The sequence below is a fragment of the Notolepis coatsorum genome, assembly GCF_963971535.1.
Source record: "Notolepis coatsorum genome assembly, chromosome: 17".
Taxonomy (NCBI): Eukaryota; Metazoa; Chordata; class Actinopteri; order Aulopiformes; family Paralepididae; genus Notolepis; species Notolepis coatsorum.
In genome coordinates this window covers 38959269-38982527 of record NC_140181.1, presented here as the reverse complement: position 1 = coordinate 38982527, position 23259 = coordinate 38959269, and the positions used below count along the sequence as shown (strand labels likewise).

General features: G+C 42.1%; 1 protein-coding gene across 2 annotated transcripts in view; it reads left to right on the top strand.

Moving 5' to 3' along the window:
* Positions 1–23259, top strand: part of arhgef10lb (Rho guanine nucleotide exchange factor (GEF) 10-like b) — a 141861-nt gene that overhangs the window by 97076 nt on the left and 21526 nt on the right. For both annotated transcript variants that reach the window (XM_084332821.1, XM_084332822.1), the window contains 3 exons: positions 9767–9853; positions 11216–11448; positions 11633–11790. In XM_084332821.1, the coding sequence (XP_084188947.1) occupies positions 9767–9853; positions 11216–11448; positions 11633–11790 (478 nt within the window). The remainder of the gene's footprint in view (positions 1–9766; positions 9854–11215; positions 11449–11632; positions 11791–23259) is intronic.

Sequence of the window (23259 nt, the reverse complement as noted above, 5' to 3'; positions counted from 1 at the left end):
TTAACACCAAAAATACATAAAAAGTACAACTTTTATAACATGTATCTATACTTTTATACAATATATCTAAAACACGTATTACAGCCAATCAGCACAGTTCACAGTTAAAGAGATGTTCACCTCATTGTCAACCTCATTATAGAATTACATTCAATAGGATCCTATTCAAATATAAATCAACGTTAATATCCTCTTGAAATGTCTATTGATGTCCGCTTGCTCGATTTGAATGCAATTGTAAAAGGCGCTGGAGTGTGAATACTGAGAGGGGAGAGACCAGCGATGACGTTTTTTTAATAGAGTTCATTGGAACAGAGAAAAGAGAAAGCATTATAGAGGAGAGCATTGGGCACACGGTGCGCCTCATTGTCTTTGAGGAATACCAGCGATTATATACTGTGACCAATGCCTCTTTTTCTGGCTCGTAATTTGGAGACTATTACTATAGTTCCAGCAGCGCAAAAGGGATTATTTTGTGATCTAAGTTAAAGCAGACTTGTTTTAGCTTTGATCTTAAAGGGGACTTATTGTGAAAATTGCCTTTTCCTGTGTTTTTTTAAGTTTTTTTCACAGAATGAGGGGCTGTCCCAACACTGAGAACATGTTCAATATTTTCTGCCGTTCAGCTGTGAGAGCCATTGAAACGAGCCATTCAGAATAGCAGACACAATCATAGCCACGTAGTTAGTAAGTTAGTAAGACCTTGTATGCACGTGTGAAAAGATCTTGATCAAATGTGCGTGAATAAGATGGCGGCGCGCTCGTACATCTTCTCTTTTCTACATGAAGCTAATTTCATTTCAAACTTTTATTTCAACTCTGAGGTTACCCTAATTTACAGCAGCAACAAGCTTACAAAACAAGACATAGTTTATCAGCAATGTCATACATATAGGCACAATAAATAAGAATAAACAATAGACAGCTAAGACAGTTACAAGTCAACACACAGTGGTCGGACATCATCATTTTAAATGCAGCCAAAGAAGGAAGAACCTTCAGCTTCAGAGTCAGTTGGAGGGCATTCCAGGTGTTGGAAGCATCAAAGGAAAAATATGTTTTTCCTAGTTCAGAGCAAACTCCAGGAACCCTAAGAACCAACCAGTCATTTGAACATGTACAATAGGAATTCCATTCCAACAGTGTTGTGATATAAGAGGGAGGTTTACCAATAAGGGCTTTACAAGAAGGCCATCCAACCTTTTCATAAAGGACAGAGTGGTGGGTATCATATCTGTCACCAGTAATAAATCTGAGGGCAGAACGATAGACCGAGTCCAGTGGTTTTAGAGTTGAAGCCGCAGCATGCTATAAATCACATCACCATAGTCCAAAATTAATGAGAAAACAGCTTCAACAATCCTTTCTACTAATCACAGGAAAGATGAATCTATGAATCAGGAAGCCAATTTTCGGTCACAGCTTAAAAGCAAGAATCCACATGGAACTTAAATGAAAATGTCTCATCGAACCACAAGCCAAGATATTTATACTCAGTGACTCTCTCAATTTTGAACCTAAAATGTGTTTCTGACAACATTTATAATGGATTGCTATGCTACTGCTGGATCCTGAGTCATATCTGATCTAAGATAAGATAAGATATTCCTTTATTGATCCCCTTGGGGAAATTCAGGCATCATAGCAGCATGGGGGGAGGGGGGGTACAGGTAGTAAAAACAACACAAGCAGTGTAAACAAATAGGTCAATATAATTTACTATCGTACAAAAAAATATATTCACAGTATTCACAGTGTCATATAAGGTGCAGTATGCATAAGGTAGTGTTATAATTTACTATCTACTGAAATATACATTATTCACAGTATCCACTGAAATATACATTATTCACAGTATCACAGTATCCACATAAGGTGTAGTATGCCTAAGGTAGTGTTATTGTCCTCCTTGGGTTCCTATTAGTCCTAGGTCAATGTCTGGCAGCAGTCGCTGCCCCCTGTTGTGGAGCCTGATGGCCGCTGGTAAGAACAACATCTAATCTGAAAGTTGATCTGAATTTAATTGGATGGTACAGGCTTGCACACCACTGCTAGATGCACGATAATTATCGTATTTGTATGATAAAAGCAGCTTGCTCGTTACAGGCACAGAAACAGCCCATTGAGAACAGGACTGAAATAGAGAGGTAGAGAGGCTGTGTGTGTTTCTTTCAGCAAAAAAATACATGTTTAGGGGACCTCAAAGACCTATATTAACTTGAAAATGACTGAACTATGTCCCCTTTAAAGCTCCATCTGTGACTAAATTCAAACTTAGCCTAGTTATAATGTAAATTCTTACCATTTGTTGTGATTTATGCATGACTAAAATAAAAGCGATTGCACAGCGGAGATAAGTTCCAACGTAACTCTACTGTATGTAACTAAATAATTACTATATGCACTAGGGTAGGTGTAAATCATACAATGTTACGTAATTATCCTCACTGAAACGGTGAAACAGCATTTTATTCTGCCACACAGCATAATCTTGCATGCCATTTTGTAACACAGTAATTGTGCAGCTTTCTATTGTGGTGGTGGAGGTTAGGTGCACTTTAGTCTGTGTTTGTAAATAAGTAATGTTTTTTTTTTGTGTTGTTTTTTTATGCTGTGCGTTTATGTGAATGTTGATTAGTGGTAGTTGAGCTATGGTTATAATTATATTGTCATTTCGGATGTATGGAGGCACTGTATGCTTGGTTTAAAGTTGTGAATGGAGGTGTATTCATTCACATGTGATCCAGGGACGTAGCGAGGAGTGGGCTGTAATTGGTCGAGATACGTCACGTGGTGTCAGTGAAACAGTAAACAAGAAGTTGCGGGGAATTTGACAGCAGCGAAGGGAAACGAGTGAGGACTGGTGAGTGAATGTGTGTAAGCGATTTGTTTTAAGAATGATAGTAGTATTGTGGTAGTTATTGATTGAATGTGTGTTTTGTTTCAAGGTTTGTAACCTGTTGGAGAAAAGAATTAAAACCGTTTTACAACTGAGTGGCATCCTGTCCATACCTTCACCTAGGGCTGGGCGATATGGAAAAAAATCATATCGCGATAACGATATGATAATTTAATTTTATTTCTCGATATCGATAATTATCGAATTGTTATAAGTATAAAAAAAAATTAAAAAAAAAACACATTTTTTTTTTTTTTTTTTTTTTTTTAACAACAGATGTATGTTTATTTTGCAGCAATTCTTTGTCATTGCCGCCATCTTTAGTGTTACATCCCCTCACACTCCAGTTCTCAGGCTGCAGCTGGTTTAAAAGCTAAAGTAAACCGGCTTCTCTGCTGGCTGTGGCTCCAGGGGAGTTGAACAGTTCTGGCTCTGCTAGTTTATTTTCGATCTTTTGGCGCTTTTTTGGTGGACAAACCACCACACATGTGCACCGTGACTTGTGACTGGAGTCTAGCTCTGCTAGCACACATAGCCTACTGTGTACAGACGGTGTTCAAACTGTATTTTAAATTAGAAAGCAAACAAAATAAATGGACAAGAGAAAAAGAAACCTGAATTTGGTCAGTATTGTCATTTGGACAAGCAAAGCCATTACTTTAAGTTGCAGGCAAGAAAGACAAGTCTGTCCACTGTCTCTGGTTTTAAAACTGCCCTGTTGCAGGTAATAAAAAAAAATTATAAAAAAAAAAAAAAAAGATTTTTCGATTTTTTTTTAATTTCGATATTCGATATCGATTATTAAAATATATCGCGATATTTATCGCTATCGTTATATCGCCCAGCCCTACCTTCACCCCAGCAGCGGGAGTAAAGCTGCACAGTTACAAACCACGGGCGGCGGCAGAAGAGTGGCTGAAACGCGCCGTCAGACAAGGACAAAATAACCGAGGGATATGAGGTACTCCTGTGTCGTTGTAAATGGAATAACTCGCGCATCAGACCATACGGGTCAGCGAGCAGGAACTTTCACCTGGTTCAAATGCTGATACAAGCATCTAACACAGCTAAGGAAGCTAACACAGCTGAATGAGTGAATGAATGAAAACTTGGTTTGACAGATGTCAGTGCCAACTTCAAATGCGATCAGGAGTAATGCCAAGCTACTGAAACTGGCTATCAAATAGCATACCAAAGCTAACGTGGACAAACAATGAAGGCAGTTGATTGTTTGTTTGAGCATTTTATTAACAGATTGGAGAGTGGGTGCAATACAGTGCAGCTCAGTGCGCACGGTTGCTGGGGGGATGTAGACCAGAGAGGACTTTCGTCTTGTTTACATCAGGGTCCCCCATCCAGTTGAGGATAAAAGCTATAGTTTGTTTACTAGCCCTGCGATGGTGCCAATCATATTATATAGGTGTATGCTGATTAGTAGCCCTCTAATTTCAAGACCTTTAGCTTAGTTTGAGTGTACCTGGGTGGCAAGCCGGCGGGAGAAGGTGAAACCTACTCCACTTTGTTTATTTGTATTGTTTTCCATTTTTGGGCGGTATCCCTGGGGGGACCTCTGGTGAGCCTGGTAACGCCGCTGAAGACTAGTTAGGCTAGGATAGTTAGGGAAGTAGCTTCTGAGCTAGTTTAGGCAGCTAGAGAGGGCGGAAGACACAAGGTAGAGTTACGGGTACGCTCAATTAGGTTATTATTTATTAGGTTATTTATTATTACAATTATTTATTTTATGGTCAAATAAATAATAAATAAATAAAAATAAATAAAAATGGATCAATTAAAGAAAGAGAGGGCCAAAGTGAAGGCAGCTTTCACAAGAAAGGCCAACAGCATTTTGCGAATGGCGCCAACTATGCTGCGAGAGGAATTGAAAAGTGAGTGGAAATCCCTTTCTGAGGACGCAGAAAGGCTTCATGCAGCTAATTATGTGTGTGAGGCCTGTCTGATTGATGAAGCAGGCGACATGGAGGCTGTGGATGATAAAGCCAAAGCAGACTTGGAGAGGGTAACCATAGAGTGTGATACAACATTAAAAGAGGTGAAGCAGGCAATCCATTCCAACCTTTGGTCAAAATATGCAGAGACCGAGCTAAAAGCAGCCATTGGACGGGCAGAAAGAAGCTATGAAGGTGCGGGAGAAGTTAACCTGGAAACAATCACCTACGAAAATGGTAAAGAACAAGTCACACTCTTGGAATCTCTCATCACCAAGGCAGAAAGTCTGCTAGCTGTCTGGGAAGGGTGGATCCCTGAAGGCGCTGCGTGCGAGGTTAGAAAAAAGCTGCAAGTACTGGAGGACAAGAGAATTGACCTCTGGTGAAGGTGGGTGGTTGAATTCGGCAGGGTCCAGAAAGAGCAGACTGATAGAGCCATTGAAATCAGGCTAAAGGCCGCCTCCGACATTGCAGAAGCTGAAAAAGGAGCCGCTGAGGCTGAAAGAAGAGCCGCCGAGACCAGGCTAAAGGCAGCCGAAGTTAGCGCTGGGTCTGAGGAGAGGGCCGCAGATGCCAGAGAAAAGGCAGCTCAGATCCAGTTGGTAATGGCAGAGGCCGCCGCAGAAGAGCGTGCCGAGCTGGCTAAGGCGCAGCGGAAAGCATGGGAGGTAGCACACAGCGCTAGCATAGCAAGCCTGGAAGCGGGAGGCTCACAAGCAGCAGCCATACAGAGAGTTCGCCTTCACCCAATACAGCTACCAAAGTTCAATGGTTGCATGAGAGACTTTCACCGTTGGCGAAGAGACTGGGAAAACCTCCAGCGACAGGGAGATCCATCTGGGTCAGCCGAAGTAAAGAAATTCCAGCTCCTAGACAGTGTGGAGGAGAGAATCATCAATGGCGTTAGGCTCTCAAGCTACGACACAGCTCATGATATGTTTAGGGTCCTTGAAAACCGGTTCGGGAATAAGACCACCATCGCCATTCAGATAATTGAAGAGTTGGAGAAGTTGCCGGTGGCAAAAGGTAACCAGCCGAGAAAAACAATAGAGCTCATCCAAGCTGTTGAGAAGGCCCTTACTGACCTGACAGACTTAGGAAATATTGGAGCTATAAAGGATCCACTTGTTATCAAAGCTATTGAAAGCAAACTGCCTGAATGTGAGCTGAGGAGCTGGCTCACCTTTAAAGCTGCACCTGTGAACAATGTCACCCCTGAAGGCCACTTTGACGCTCTCCTAAAATTCTTAAAAAATGAAGAAGTAGTCCTTGAGGCGTTGGTGCAGCTAAGACCCTCAGAAGTGTTCGAGAAGCCAAGCAAGCCAGAGTGGAAGACGTTCACACGAGCAACAGGAATGGTTGCGACTGGAGAAGAATGCAGCATGTGTGGAGATGAGGAGCACGGAGGCAAAATGTTCTTCTGCAAAAGGTTCAAAGCGCTCAGTCTGGCTGAGAAGAGAGACGTCGTCGAAAGGAATGAAGCCTGCCAGAGATGTTTGACATCCCATCAGAGGGATGGAGAATGCAGCGACAGGTTCCTTTGCAGGAAGTGCTGCCAAAAGGGAGAGACCTCCGACCACCACTACCTCATGTGCTCTGCAGAAGGAGGGCAAAAAGGAGAGGAGAGGAGAATGGGAAGGCAAAGGGTGGAAACAAGCGGCGTAAACACAGAAACACTCTCAGAAGAGCAACAGAAGGCACTTGCTAACGTCTCCCCCGAAGCAGCGGACCAGATTTTAAGGGCATTCACCAACCAAACAACAGTGTCAATGAGCACAAGCAGTAAGGGTGGTAGTCTCCGTGGAAAAAATGGCCTGAGGGAGCATCCTGTGCTTATGATGATCATGGAGGTCATGACAAACGGAGGGCAAACTATTGGGACCCTAGTAGACCTTGCGTCCGACACCAACTACATAACCCACCAAGCTGCCAAAAGACTCAGACTGAGAGGGGAGAAGATAACGTTGGTTGTGCATGGAGTTGGTGGGATGAAAGTGAGAGTCAAGACAGAAGACGTTATTGACACTGTTATTGTCTTGTCTTTTAAAATGTTTTTTTTGTCATACGATTTGTGTCAAAATAAAGTATTCAATTCAATTCAAAAAGGTACCTGCTCAAGGTCAGGATGCGTATTTCAGAGGACACATGGAGTCCCCACCAGATAGTCTGTTATGGCCTGGATGAAATCGCCCGAGCAGGCAGAGTCGTCAGCCCGAAGCAGCTTAAAAGATTCTTCCCAGGAGTCAAAACGGAGGAGCTGGTCCGGCCAGAGAAGATCGAGCTCTTGATCAGCCACCGGGAGGGTCGGCTTGCTCCACAGCGGATGAAGAGAGTGGGAGATCTGGTGCTGTGGGACGGCCCGCTAGGGAAGACTGTGGGGGGAACGCACCCTGATCTGTTTGAGGAGATGGAGATGTCAATCCACAACTCTAAGACTCATTTTGCACACTCTATGAGAGCAAAAGCGATCACGGTGGAGGAGATCTCCTGCGAGCTGGTAAACACCAAAAGAAAAAGGGCTCAGAAACTGGACAAGGTCACGAGAGGAGTGGAAGAGATCCTCCCCGCTGGAGGCTTCTCTCTCAAGCCATGGGTTCAGTCCGGTCAAAGTGGGAGGCGTGAAAGAAGTCAGCCCAAGCAATCTGGTGAGGTTTCGAGTCTGGCGCTCGAAACCCTGGTGTTGCCCAATGCCAGAGAGGCTGTGTGTAAGGTTCAACAGCTTGGCCAAGCTCTGTGGGGGGGCCATCAGCTGGGTCCGCCGAGCGGTGAACAAGTGGCGAATCCGAGGTGGAGCCATAGAGAGAGCAGAGTGGGAGGCCAAGCACTTGATGCAAGCAAAGAGTGTGCTGATAAAGATTTGTCAATTTTGTCGCTAACCATGGCTGAGAAATGTGTTGCATTAGAGGAAGAAAAGGCCTCTTTACATACTATGATGAAACGGTCACAAGAAAGTCATCAGTCTGAGATTAATTCTTTAAAAAGTGAATTGGATAAAGTATCAGCACAGTTGCAAATGACTGAGTACAGTCTTGAGGAGAGAGAGAAGATCCACCATGATGAGTGTGAAGGGGCCTCTGCCCTGAAGGGGAAAGTGGAGCATCTCCACGTACAGTTCCATAAAGAGTCAGATAAAGTGAGAGAGGCAGTTAACAAACATCATTGTCTACACAATGAATTGCAAGCCAAAGATGAGCAAATCAACTGCATCAACGTTCAAATAAGTCAAAGAAAGGAATTACTTGCTGGACTCGGTCAACAGCTGAAGGAGAATGATGCAGACATTGCCCATGTCATGGATTCTGCCTCAATTGAAAGGCTGAAACATGCTGAAGAGAACAATGGTCTAATAGCACAGTTGGGAAGAATGGAATATGAGCACAGAAGCTCTCTGAGCAGCTGGAAACTACAACAGCCTGTTAGCAATGGAACTGAGATTTCAGTTTCACAGAATAAATGGAAGACATTACATCTCAAACTCAAGCTGTAACAAAATAAATATGTGACATTTTTGTCCTTGAAGGGGCATTTCTTCATCTTCAAAAAGAGGGTCTGTCCTCGAAGCATGGGAGCTTGGGGCCGCTTCCGAGAACTTTGTTTGGCAGCTAAAAAGGGAGTAGCATTCCCTGAGTCAACTCTGAACAGACTTGTGTCCACCACCAAGGGAGAGTGTTTATCTGTTGTGGTCTTCTTGGGTCTAAAGACCAGGATACCAAGTGGGAGGTGTGCAGCTTTCTATTGTGGTGGTGGAGGTTAGGTGCACTTTAGTCTGTGTTTGTAAATAAGTAATGTTTTTTTTTTGTGTTGTTTTTTTATGCTGTGCGTTTATGTGAATGTTGATTAGTGGTAGTTGAGCTATGGTTATAATTATATTGTCATTTCGGATGTATGGAGGCACTGTATGCTTGGTTTAAAGTTGTGAATGGAGGTGTATTCATTCACATGTGATCCAGGGACGTAGCGAGGAGTGGGCTGTAATTGGTCGAGATACGTCACGTGGTGTCAGTGAAACAGTAAACAAGAAGTTGCGGGGAATTTGACAGCAGCGAAGGGAAACGAGTGAGGACTGGTGAGTGAATGTGTGTAAGCGATTTGTTTTAAGAATGATAGTAGTATTGTGGTAGTTATTGATTGAATGTGTGTTTTGTTTCAAGGTTTGTAACCTGTTGGAGAAAAGAATTAAAACCGTTTTACAACTGAGTGGCATCCTGTCCATACCTTCACCCCAGCAGCGGGAGTAAAGCTGCACAGTAATCCAGTAGAGACCTAATTGAATAATATGATATTTCAATATCGATCTAACCTCGTACTATGTGCTATGATGCCAAGTGGTTCATGCCAGCCAGCATGCTAATGCGCACGGTAACCATGATGATAAATGGACTGCATTTATATAGCGCTTTTATCCAAAGTGCTTTTCAATTTGCACCTCCTCACATTCACCCATTCACTCACACACTGACGGCGGCAACCATACAAGGTGCCAACTTGCTCATCGGGAGCAATTGGGGGTTAAGTGCCTTGCTCAAGAACATTTCGACACGCTGTCGGGAGGAGCGGGAATCGAACTGGGAACTTTCTGATTATCAGACGACCACTCTACCTCCTGAGCCACTGTCTCGATGGAACTATATGACTTTATATCTAGGTTATGCCAAAGATAGTCCTTTGACCTTTGACTTTGCATCACTTTTCTCTCTCTCTCTCTCTCTCTCTCTCTCTGTCTGTCTGTCTGTCTGTCTGTCTGTCTGTCTGTCTGTCTGTCTGTCTGTCTGTCTGTCTGTCTGTCTGTCTGTCTGTCTGTCTGTCTGTCTGTCTCTCTCTCTCTCTCTCTCTCTGTCTGTCTGTCTGTCTCAGTAGTATAAATGTCTTTATTTAATCAATGTGTCTTAATACATTTATATCTTTGTGTTGTTTGTTGCAGCTGGAGACGGCCCTCCACAGCCCCTCCCAGTGTGCCCTGCTGGGCTTTTGTGTTGCCAGCACTTCCCTGCCGCAAGGCTACCTCTGGGTAAGTAGCTACTGTACAGCTGTCTACCTCTGGGTAAGTAGCTACAGCTGTACCTCTGGGTAAGTAGCTACTGTACAGCTGTCTACCTCTGGGTAAGTAGCTACTGTACAGTTGTCTACTGTACCTCTGGGTAAGTAGCTACAGCTGTACCTCTGGGTAAGTAGCTACTGTACAGCTGTCTACCTCTGGGTAAGTAGCTACTGTACAGTTGTCTACCTCTGGGTAAGTAGCTACTGTACAGCTGTCTACCTCTGGGTAATTAGCTACAGCTGTACCTCTGGGTAAGTAGCTACTGTACAGCTGTCTACCTCTGGGTAATTAGCTACAGCTGTACCTCTGGGTAAGTAGCTACTGTACAGCTGTCTACCTCTGGGTAAGTAGCTACTGTACAGCTGTCTACTTCTGGGTATGTAGCTACTGTACAGCTGTCTACCTCTGGGTAAGTAGCTACTGTACAGCTGTCTACCTCTGGGTAAGTAGCTACTGTACAGCTGTCTACCTCTGGGTAAGTAGCTACTGTACAGCTGTCTACTGTACCTCTGGGTAAGTAGCTACTGTACAGCTGTCTACCTCTGGGTAAGTAGCTACTGTACAGCTGTCTACCTCTGGGTAAGTAGCTACAGCTGTACCTCTGGGTAAGTAGCTACTGTACAGCTGTCTACTTCTGGGTAAGTAGCTACTGTACAGCTGTCTACCTCTGGGTAAGTAGCTACTGTACAGCTGTCTACTTCTGGGTAAGTAGCTACTGTACAGCTGTCTACCTCTGGGTAAGTAGCTACTGTACAGCTGTCTACCTACTTGTCAAATCAAATCAGAATATATTATGTCAATAAAAAATATCTCCTTTAATTAAATCCATTTATTTTACACACATGTTGTGTGTGTATATATCATTATTATTAAATATATTTATTATTACATATATTTATTAAATGGATGTATATTTACTTTAGATATATGTTCCAAAGATTTAAAGGTGGAATCCGTAATGCTGTCAAACAGAGACCTCTAGACAAAAATGTGTTTACATTTGTTTTGTTTTGGTCTGATGTGTGGGTTATATAGGGTATATAGTAACGTATTATAGTGTGAATCATGTAAACAAAGTGCAATACCAAGCGGGGCTCTTTTGTCACTGTTTGACATAATACCTTCAAGAAAGGTATGTGGTTGTGTTTTAATGGTTAAACCACCTAGGTTTAATGTAAATAAAGTGCAATACCAACCAGGGCATTACAGATTCTACCTTTTTAAAGAATGATCTTATGACATAACCAGGCTCTTACTATGATGGCTATGATGTCTAGTCTACGCTCTAAGATGACAAGAATTCTTTCCCCTTTGTCTTGGCGTGGTGTCCAGGTGTCCAGCGGTGGTGGAGAAGGCTCTGGAACTTATGGCCAAGTGGAGATCTTCTCCCTCAACCGCACCATGCCGCGCGCCGTCAAGTCCATCCAGCTGGGGGCGCGGGTCCTGTGTCTGGAGTATGTGGCGGAGCCCTGTCCCACCACAGAAGAAGAGCAGGCAGAGGAGCCAGGAAGCCAGGGCAGCACTCAAGTAGGCAACACCGTCTGTGTGGGCCTGCTGGACGGCAGGTGGGTCACACCGTACACTCGCCAGCTTGGCACTGCGGCCATCGACCGCTTGCCCAAAGATATTAGATATTAAGGAAGATGAGGAGTTACAAAATAAAATGAAAATAATAATTAATAAATGAATGATTTGTTTTGCTTGCGTTGTTCACATTTGAGAGAGCTTCGTCCGTCCTCTTCTTCCCAGCATTCTAGTGTATGGTGGTGTGGACACCGCTGCCCAGTGCCTGCTGACCTTCTCCAACCCTGATGGCTGTCCAGTGCTGTGCCTCAAACACTCCGCCTCCTTCCTGTTCGCTGGCCTGGCCAATGGGAAGGTGTCCGTCTACCAGCGGAAGAGCGGAGGTGAGCGCTCGCTTGTTCATCAGCGCTTGTTCAACACTGACAACATGTTCATCCTGGTTTAAAGTCTGCAGCTGCTCTACCCTGTTAACATGGTCGCTGTGTGGCTGCTCTAACCTGTTAACATGGTCGCTGTGTGGCTGCTCTAACCTGTTAAAATGGTCGCTGTGTGGCTGCTCTAACCTGTTAACATGGTCACTGTGTGGCTGCTCTAACCTGTTAACATGGTCGCTGTGTGGCTGCTCTAACCTGTTAACATGGTCGCTGTGTGGCTGCTCTAACCTGTTAAAATGGTCACTATGTGGCTGCTCTACCCTGTTAACATGGTCACTGTGTGGCTGCTCTACCCTGTTAACATGGTCACTGTGTAGCTCTACCCTGTTAACATGGTCACTGTGTGGCTGCTCTAACCTGTTAACATGGTCACTGTGTGGCTGCTCTAACCTGTTAACATGGTCACTGTGTGGCTGCTCTACCCTGTTAACATGGTCACTGTGTGGCTGCTCTAACCTGTTAACATGGTCACTGTGTGGCTGCTCTAACCTGTTAACATGGTCACTGTGTAGCTCTACCCTGTTAACATGGTTACTGTGTGGCTGCTCTACCCTGTTAACATGGTCACTGTGTGGCAGCTCTACCCTGTTAACATGGTCACTGTGTAGCTGCTCTAACCTGTTAACATGGTCACTGTGTGTCTGCTCTAACCTGTTAACATGGTCACTGTGTAGCTGCTCTACCCTGTTAACATGGTCACTGTGTAGCTGCTCTAACCTGTTAACATGGTCACTGTGTGGCAGCTCTAACCTGTTAACATTTGATTTGATTTGATTTTATTACGGATCCCCATTAGCTGGTGCCATGGCAACCAGCTAGTCTTCCTGGGGTCCACACAAAAAAACATACAAAAACAATTATTGCAAAACAGAATTATTAAAAGCCAGTACTCAACATACAATACACAATGAAACTAACTATTAAGATGGCTAAAATTACAAGCAAGCAAAGAAACAGAAAACAAAAAACAAAACAAAACAAAATACAAAATACAGTGTTAAATACAATTTAAAATTGTTTTTAAAATTGAATATTTTTAAGAATTGCTTTTAGAATGCTCATCAATGTTACTAAAACATCAATTTCACCATACCTTTAAAAAGAAAAGAAAAAACACACAAAGTAATCAGAAGAAGTTTTGGATAACATGGCTGCAGCTACACTCATGCATGACATATATTAATTTCCTTCCGGATTATGGCTCCTTTGAGTTTCTTTTTGAAACTGTCCTTGTTTTCCGTCCGTATAATATGTAATGGGATCCTATTCCAGTATGTTATGGCTCTATACATTGCAGTTTTCTTTAGAGCGTTGGTTCTAGGCAGAGGTAGGGTGAAGCGACTACTTGAAGCATGTCTGGTATTATGGTCATGTCTATCATTGGTGGATAAAAGCATAGAATACAATTGAGTGGGTTTACCCAAGGTACAAATGTTCTTTAAAAACCTAATCAAACTGCATGCTAGTCTCTCCTCCACCCTCATCCACGACAGTCTAGCATGCATTCCCTCCACACTATTCCTTATAGAGCAGTGAAGAGTGAGTCGGGCAGCTCTATTTTGAGTGAGCTGGAGTTTACTAAGCTCTTGCTTTGACATGGTCGCTGTGTGGCTGCTCTAACCTGTTAAAATGGTCACTGTGTGGCTGCTCTACCCTGTTAACATGGTCACTGTGTGTCTGCTCTAACCTGTTAACATGGTCACTGTGTGGCTGCTCTACCCTGTTAACATGGTCACTGTGTGGCTGCTCTACCCTGTTAAAATGGTCACTGTGTGGCAGCTCTACCCTGTTAAAATGGTCACTGTGTGGCTGCTCTAACCTGTTAACATGGTCACTGTGTGGCTGCTCTAACCTGTTAACATGGTCACTGTGTGGCTGCTCTAACCTGTTAACATGGTCACTGTGTGGCTGCTCTAACCTGTTAACATGGTCACTGTGTGGCTGCTCTAACCTGTTAACATGGTCACTGTGTGTCTGCTCTAACCTGTTAACATGGTCACTGTGTGGCTGCTCTACCCTGTTAACATGGTCACTGTGTGGCTGCTCTAACCTGTTAACATGGTCACTGTGTGTCTGCTCTAACCTGTTAACATGGTCACTGTGTGGCAGCTCTAACCTGTTAACATGGTCACTGTGTGGCTGCTCTAACCTGTTAACATGGTCAAATATTTAGTATTAGGGAAATCCTCCTGATATCTATACCCTACTATGGTATCATGGTATCAGCCCCAGATCCTATACCAGTACCTGTACATCTCTAGTGCTTTGTATTGGCTGACACTCAAAAGTTTAGCTTCCCTCATTGGGCCAAAAACATCTGAAACATCTGCTGTTAAAATCTGGCTCAATCTCAACAACCAATCAGATGTTTTTGGCCTGCCAGGTGGTGTTTCCTGGGTTGCATTGGAGAACGAACACCATCAGCCATTTGAGCCGCTGCACCAGGCTGTCTCTGGAAAGATTCATGATTATCTTCTTTTTTTTTTTACCATAAGAGACTTTGCAAAAGACACAGAACAGAACTGAGAGGGAGACATATGAATCCTTCCTGTTGTAGTTCCCTTTAGATCAGAGTGTCCCAACCTGAGGGCTGAGGAGTCCCTTCGAAAAATACCTAATCAAGCGATAGTTTATGAATGATTTAATTTATTAATTGGTTCATGCATTTCTATGTCACTTTTCTAGTATTAGGACACACAGCTCTTATATTAATAATGCAGGACCTGTCGCAGAGGTCTTTAATTGGCATGCAACGACACACACACCGGAACACACACGCATGCATTGTCTGTACTGTAGGATCGCCGATGCGATACTCCTCTGCGCTTAACCCATCCCGTCGTCCTTCCCCCCAAGGGCAGCCGGGAGCAGACGTGAGCCACGCCCGGGGACCATCCAAGTGCTCCTGCCCGTCTTCGTCACGGACGCGACGGCGTTAGCGATCTGTTGTTTTGCATGTTTTTCCATTGGGTTTCTCTTATCGGTGGGGATAACCCTTGCAAGCACGGGGAGAACATGCAAACTCCACACAGAAAGGCCTGGGAGATACCCCACCTGGGTAACTGGCATCAATGGTGCGTACGCACAGATATGTGCGTAACCCGTGCGTACGATCATTTCTAAGCAAAGTGTGGGACTTATCAATTTGAACGTGTGCTTGACTTTGTGCGTATATTTACGCACAGCTCCGACCGTGCGTACCTGGCACCCGGTGGTAGAATATGAATATTGCAACGCGGAAATAAGCTTCCGTGCATTCGTTTCAACACTGGCGTGTTCTGTATGATGACCCGTAATTCATTATAGTTCATTGTAAAATAGCGACAGTAGTGTAATTATTGTCAAACCCTATAAATATAGCATTTGGAATAGGTCTTTCTTTCCGAATGAATGCAGCATGGTTTATATATAGGGTTATCGGAATACTATGGGGTGCACTGACTGCAGTGCGCTCGCGGGGAACTGTTTTCAGAGATAGCAGATAGGAATGAATGAATGAATGAGGGGCAGTCTAATTGCCGAGAGAACATAATATTAACTAGAGTCCGCTATACCCGAGACACCTCCATCATTTGTACCGCAATTTGAGACCGAAATTGGAGCGTGGAACAAAACGCACAAATGCCATCCCCATGCACATTCAAGTCAGTCTCCACCCTTGGGTCTTTGGCCACTGGCACGGTCCATCGTGATATTGGAGATGGATCGAGCAATAGACTGTTACTGTACCACCCATGTTGCTGTGTCAAAGCTCCATCACAAATGCAGTTATGTGAATAGAAAGGGATTCCACTCAGTGATGCGCATTTGCCTGATACATGTCGTTGCTGCATGCCGGGAGGAAGGCAATGCTGCATGTTTTTAATTCATTAAATAAAATGGATACTTTTTGCAAGGGTTTACTGACTGTCATACAAATAATCAACCAACTACATACTGTAACTTTTCAGTGCACGTTTTTATTTACATTGTGACAACAGCCTTGTGAGCTCCCGCACACAGACATGATGGAATTCAAGTTCAAGTTTGTATGATCACATATAGGCAGGCTACACATGGCGTAGGCTACATGGCAGTGAGATTCATTGTTCTTGTATATGCTCTCGTATTATTGTTTATATAGGCTACCTAATACCGACATCAAAATAGATTGTATGCCTCTACAAATCATATGCAGGTAGAAAATTGACGGAGAACTTTAATCCCTGGGTATTAATAGAACGAAACGAAGAAAAGGCATATTCCAGCATGGTTATTAATGACACCAATGGCAAACAGTGGTTAACGGTCTTTATTAGTGTTTGCGCTGCCCAGGCAACAATGGTCTTTAGTTAAGTTAATAGATATCATATCCGACATCACCGTACGTGTACATGTCTGTTAGCCTGTCGCGTATTTCTCCCATAACATGCTTCGCTCTGCTTAGTCCACTTTTCCACATTTCATGGGGGTGTTTCATTACCATATATGGTTAATTACGGGCGGTTCTATATGCAAATACTTAAAATCGTGCACGAGCGCGGAGCGTAGAACAAATGGTATTTATCAACACGGAGTCTGCGTAGAACCTGTGTACGCATGTGTGATAAATCCAGATTTTTCTGTGCGTACACACATTCTAAATTCTGTGCTTAAGAACGAAAATAGAACACTTTCTAAGCATTGTTGATAAATGAGGGCCCTGGTCCCCAAGCGGGAATCGAACCCTGGACCTTCTTGCTGTGAGGCGACAGTGTTACCCGCGCGGCACCCTGGAGTAGTTGGCCTTAACGTCCATTCACTCGCTCTTAACATCGATCCATTCCCTTAACGACCATCCACTCCCTGTTTACAAAACCATGTATTACTTTGGCCATATGTGGCGCTGTTGCGAGTTTGTGGATGCTGCGCTGCTGTATCCACATTTAGGAGGAGAAGAACAGAAGAAGAGATCCGTTTTGCAGAGCTGGAGAAAGTAGCGTTGAAGGTGAGTTTAAACTACTAAATAAGATCCGATTCCTAAACACTGTCACAACAGCAGTCATATTGTATATTTTCAACAATACGTTTGTTTACCAATAGGTTATTGGGTTTGTGTTGCCGCTGTTTAAAGAGACTCCAATTGAATTGATTTACCGAGTGACTGAGTTCGTTTTTTCTCAAATGTAAACTACAGTATAAGATCCCAACAATGTCACAACAGCAGTCATATTGTATATTTTCAACAATACGTTTGTTTACCAATAGGTTCTGTTTTTGAGTTTGTGTTGGCAGTTTCAACAGTTGGATGTACTCCGTGAAGCTGACTGAGTCGTGTTTTGTTTCTGCCCAGCAGATCTATAATAACGATAATACATTGTGTCCTATCTATCTATCTCACTATCTATCTGCAATGCTTTTATTTTTTACTCCGTTTATTTGATCAGGGACAGTGCATATCAATCAACAGTTATACATTTATAAATGAATACAAATTAAAAACTGTAAATATGCCAACATTAGCAGGGTTGCTAGTTTTCAGTTGTAGTCCCTGGGCTAGATGTTTAAAGCCCAACCTCCAGGTTAAACCCTACTGATCAATTATGGGTAGTTTACATCATTGGTATATAATTATATATATATCTGTACATATCTCTTACCTACTCTTACTAGTTACACTGCTGGCCAGTATGACTTACTACCATAGTGTCTTTATACCTGTATCACTGTACATATTAATACTATATCTATATCTGTACATATCTCTTACCTACTCTTACTAGTTACACTGCTGGCCAGTATGACTTACTACCATAGTGTCTTTATACCTGTATCACTGTACATATTAATACTATATCTAAATCTGTACATATCTCTTACCTACTCTTACTAGTTACACTGCTGGCCAGTATGACTTATACCATAGTGTCTTTATACCTGTATCACTGTACATATTAATACTACAACTCTGTACATACATGTAGTACTCATAGTACCAATTTATATATGTTATACCCAGTTTAACCACCTGTACAGTGTATATTACTATTTCACGTTACTGCTACATAGTCACTCTGGTTGGATGCCAAACCTCTTTTAGTTGTACTGTACTTGTGCTGCATGATGACAATACATTACAATCTGCACTGAATTAGTCACAGGATGTTTTGGGACTAGAAGGTTTACAGGGTTAACCGGCTGTTGTGTGGCAGTGAAAGGGTTAACCTTCTGTGTATTGTTGAAGGTTTAGTCCACATTGTTTATTGAACAAAAATACAATATGAAGGTTGGCCTTTAAGCCAGAAACAATAGTACTGTTACATTTGTGACATACGATATGCAAATATACAGTAAGGAACCTGACGCAAACTTTGCCATCACAACCATTGAACTATTATAATAGTTAGGATCTATTCTATGGGTAACAGTACTGTATATTTGCATATCGTATATGTCACAAATGTAACAGTACTATATACTGTACCTGTATGTCATGTATGTCCCTATGTCATAAATGTCATGATGTCATGTATGTTGTGTGTGTCATAAATGTCACTATGAATTGAAAATAGGGGACCCTGATGTAAACAAGGCAAACGTCTTTCTCTGGTCTGCATCCCCTTAACAATTGTGTGTATTGAGCCGTACTGTATTGTACCCATTCTGCAATCTGTTAAATAAAGTTTTCATTCATTCATTCAGTGAGATGCTGGAGAAGCAGCAGAAACAACAACAGCGGCTCCCCAAGAGGACACACAACTGGTCAGCCAAAGTCCCGGTTCCTCAGAGATGGCTCCACCATCCACTTTTTTTTTTATCAGACTGGAGCGGTGAGATACTGTACTTCTACTGCTCCACTAAGGTCTTCCAGACCTATGCAGCAGAAGGACTCACCAATCCCAGGATGCCATTCCAGGACTTTGTTGAGACAGAGTTTTTTCAGAGGGAGTTGGAGGCCTGGAGGGATGTCTTTATTCTCCTTTATTTTATATATCAGAGGATTTTATAGTATGTCTGCACTTTATGTGCTCATTTCATAATTCATGTATTTTACATTCTACTAAAACTGAATCAAACCATAAACAAGGTGGCCCTAAAGGATGTTAGATCCTAATGTGAAAAACTGTGATTTTATATGTCTGCTCATTTGACTTATTTCTACTTTTATCTTTACGCCCGACTATCTGCTGGGTGCATACTATAACCTTATCATGTTTTGTAACAGATTACAGAAGCATATTGGAACGTGAGGTTCTGATATGAATTGATTAATATATCTGCATTATTTTATCCCACTTTATGCTTTGCTCTTGCTGCTTGTTTTACACTGATTTTATGTTTTATTTCTTACTGATGTAAAGCACTTTGAACTGCAATCCCCTGTATGAAAGGTGCTATACAAATAAAGTTATTATTATTATTATTATTACTGAGACACAGTTCTTTCAGATAGATAGTTTTTAAACCAGCTCAAAGCCGTTTTTCCAAGACCTATATGCAGCCAAGCCTCTGCAGTAATGCGTAATCCACAGAGTCAAACGCTTTAGACAGATCAACAAACAATGCTGCACAGTGTTTTTTCTTGTCTAGTGCTTCAATTATGTCATTTGAGACTAGCATAGTCGCTGAAGTACTATGGATCTGAAGCCTGACTGAGACTTGTTAAAAATATTATGGTCAGCTAGAAACTCTTTGTTTACAAGAGATTCAAAGACTTTGGCCATTACAGACAATCTGGAAATAGGGCGATAATTATTTAGGTCAGAGGGGTCTCCGCCCTTTAACAAGGGGAGAACCATGGCCGACTTCCATGAGCTAGGTAATTCACCAGATATGATATGAACATTTCCTGATGACGCTGCCATTTTAGCTCTAATTAAGAATGACAGTGACCTAGCTGACTATTATTTGGAAATCCAGTGGTTTGTAAACTGGTGCGACAATAACTGTCTGGTTTTAAATGTTAAGAAGACTGAGGAGATGGTGTTTGACCCCAGAGGTGTTGGGGACCACAGGCCTGTGGTCATCCACACACAGTCCTGTGCATAAATTAAGAAACATGATTTAAGTTGACAAAAACCTCTGCCGCTACAATCTAATGATAATCTAAATATGTGCAACAAGGAGAGACGGGGACAGAATTAATGAATGAAAACTTTATTTAACAGATTGCAGAATGGGTACAATACAGTACGGCTCAATACACAAAATGTTTAAGGGGATGCAGAGCAGAGAAAGACATTTGTCTTGTTTACATCAGGGTCTGCCATTTTCAATTCATAGTGACATTTATGACATACATGACATTTATGACAGGGACATACATGACATACAGGTATATAGTACTGTTACATTTGTGACATACGATATGCAAATATACAGTAAGGAACCTGACGCAAACTTTGCCATCACAACCATTGAACTATTATAATAGCTTTACTATTATAATCTAAATCTGTGCAATATTCATGTTTATTTAGTGATATTCATGTTTATTGATTCAACATAGCTGTTTATCTTTGATAATGTATGACAGGCTTTTGCCCCGACCGGGATTCGAACACGGCTGCACGAGAGCAGTTCAGCTCCTTGGACAGCGTGACAAATGCACCCATTTCATTGGCTGTCAGTCTGTTACACCTATACACGGCTGGCCGCCGCGCTACACCACCGTGCCGCACATCTTTACAGTGGAATGATACATTTCATTTATTCATTTTTTTTCAGTCATTAAAATTACTATATGAATACAACATCTTTATTCTGCTATCGTGTGAGTCGTCACTGAAAAGCAGCTTTGGTTTCTTTCTTTCTGAGAATTTAAACCTTGTATCTGCCAACCGTAAAGCACCATTTATCGTGGTCATATTGAGGTCACAGGAATTATCATAGGTCTATGTTTGGGAAATTTACCAGGGTTCCCACGGTACCTGGAAAACATGGAATACATTTTTTCATTTTCCAGGTATGGAAAAGTCATGGAAACTGAGCAAAAGTGAACACTTACATGGAAATAGAAACAGTTGTCCTGGAAAATTGTATTGGATGATGTGTAAAATAGTAATAAAATTAAACTATTGAGCACAAAATTAAGATGAGTTTATAAAAACCCTTTACATGTGAACAGCGTTTACTGTAGATATAAATGGATGATCCCATGTTGTAGAGCATGCTCTTGGCATCCTATATTGGATGTTGGAATTTGATGCAGGCAACTTGGTGATATGGACTTTAAAAGTATAGTTTCGGATTGGTGGACTTCAGGAATAATAACGTTACTCGCGATCTCAATAGAAGGGTCAAATACATGCATTTCCCAGCCAACACGGGAGCCTTGACATCTACAGTGAAACTTCTTATGCAAGTTTATCCTCAAATGTAAGTACTGTAGCTGTGTTTTAACTGTGTGGTAAACCTGGGTTTATCAACGTTAGTTAGTAAGCAGTGCAATCTTGCTAACTAGCTAGCAACTTCAGTTTGAGTTTGTTTTGAATTTGGATTTTGTTAATGATGCAAGCACATGGAGTGCAATCTTGCTAACTAACTAGCTACTAGCTAGTGTAGGCTAGCTTGCATTGCTAGCTAACTACCAATACATTTCCACTTTATACTGTGACATTACTTCTATACTAGTTGACATGAATAGTCTAGTCTTGATACATTTTGTAACATTCATTGTTATATCTACTTTTAGCTATTTTGTGATTTTTCGTTTTTTTCTTTAAAAAGATTACCATATACTACTTGTAACGCCTTCCAAGCACAGCAGACACAAGTGGTTTCCTTTCAACGGGTTTATTAAAGGCTTGGTCCTCCAATCCACCTCCAATCCACCGTGAAAACTTAAACAGAAACATAAGTCGCGTCAGGTCAACACAAACAATAATATACACGGTATGAAAACAACACGTCAGCAAAGCAAAATACAAACAAACATTAAATACCTCGTTGGCTGCATGCTACATAAAAAGGGGTCTTATTCTTCTGTTCTTGGTAACAGTCTTGATAGTGGTACACATAGTGGTACACTCTTAGAATTAGGAGAGCCTGTACAACTCGTCTCAGACCATCCCTGCCGCTTGCTCGCAGGTGTCTTAATCAGTCCCAAAGGTAAAAATGCGACAGCAGCCTAACGGGACACCATATATGACCAGACGTCAAAATGAATATATTATAAATTGTAGCAAATTAAATAATAAAGAAAATAAGAAATGAAACATAAATACATTCTCAAATATTACACTTACAAACTGAAATAACATATAAATGATGAAACCATATAATGGCCACAGTTACACTACTAAATAGGAACATTTGGGGTGAGACATTTTTGAAAAATCATTGATCATGCCTAGACTGATTCTATACATCTATACTGTTAAGCTAAGCTTACTAGTGGGGTTGCTGTACTGAGGAACCACAGGGGAACCAGCCTTATGTTTTCCCTTTTAGGTTCATTAGTTTGATTTACAAAAGATTTTACAGAGTAAGAGTAGGCATACTACCCCTTCTATGTAAGACTCATAATCTAATAAGACTAATAATAAAGGAAAGAGGGAGGAGGAGAAGAAGAGGAGGATAAGAGAGTAGAGGATGACAGAGGAAAAGGGAGAAGAGTGGAGAGGAGTTGAGAAGAGTAGGAAGAGAAGACGGCAGCGGACACGAGGGGAGGTGTGCAGAGAAGAGGACAGGATGAGATAGGAGAGGAGTGGAAGAGAGAACATAATATCAATCCCAGTGCTCATGTGTTTCAAAGTTCCAGTTCAATAAATTGTTGTTCATCTACAGCTTGTTGCATTATTTCATGCATTGATATTATCAATAAGACATAATCTCTAAGCATTTACAATGTAGACTTGACTGGCACATCTTTTAAATCAAGTAAGTAGTCAGGTGTCCTAGGGGGTTGTGTGTGTGAGGGGAGGGGGGCGCAGATGGGGGCGGAAAGCTTCAGGGGCCTATAGATCATCACTTAATATGGTACCTGGAAAATCAGGAGGTAGCATGGAAAAAAATGTCAAGGCAAGCGTGGGAACCTTTCTAACACACATGCATAAACACACTATCTCTGTCTCTTACTATCAGACACACACACTCAGACACATGCACAATCTCATCACTCCGAGACATACTATATCTACACACACTACCCACCCTCTCTCTCTACACACACACACACACACACACTACCCCCACGTTCTCCCTCTACACACACACTACCCCTCTCTCTACACACACTACCCCCCCTCTCTCTCTTGAACACACATATGCACACACACATACAGTAGCTGCATAAGTATCATTATCCCAATATCTCTGTACATAATATCTATAATTCATATTACAGTATGTATGTCGATGCCCCACTTGTTTTGTCTACTCTCCTGTATAAGTACTTTGTTAGCTACCCATTCTTTAGAGATCTGGGCTATAGGGGCCATTGCTGTAACCTACTGTAAT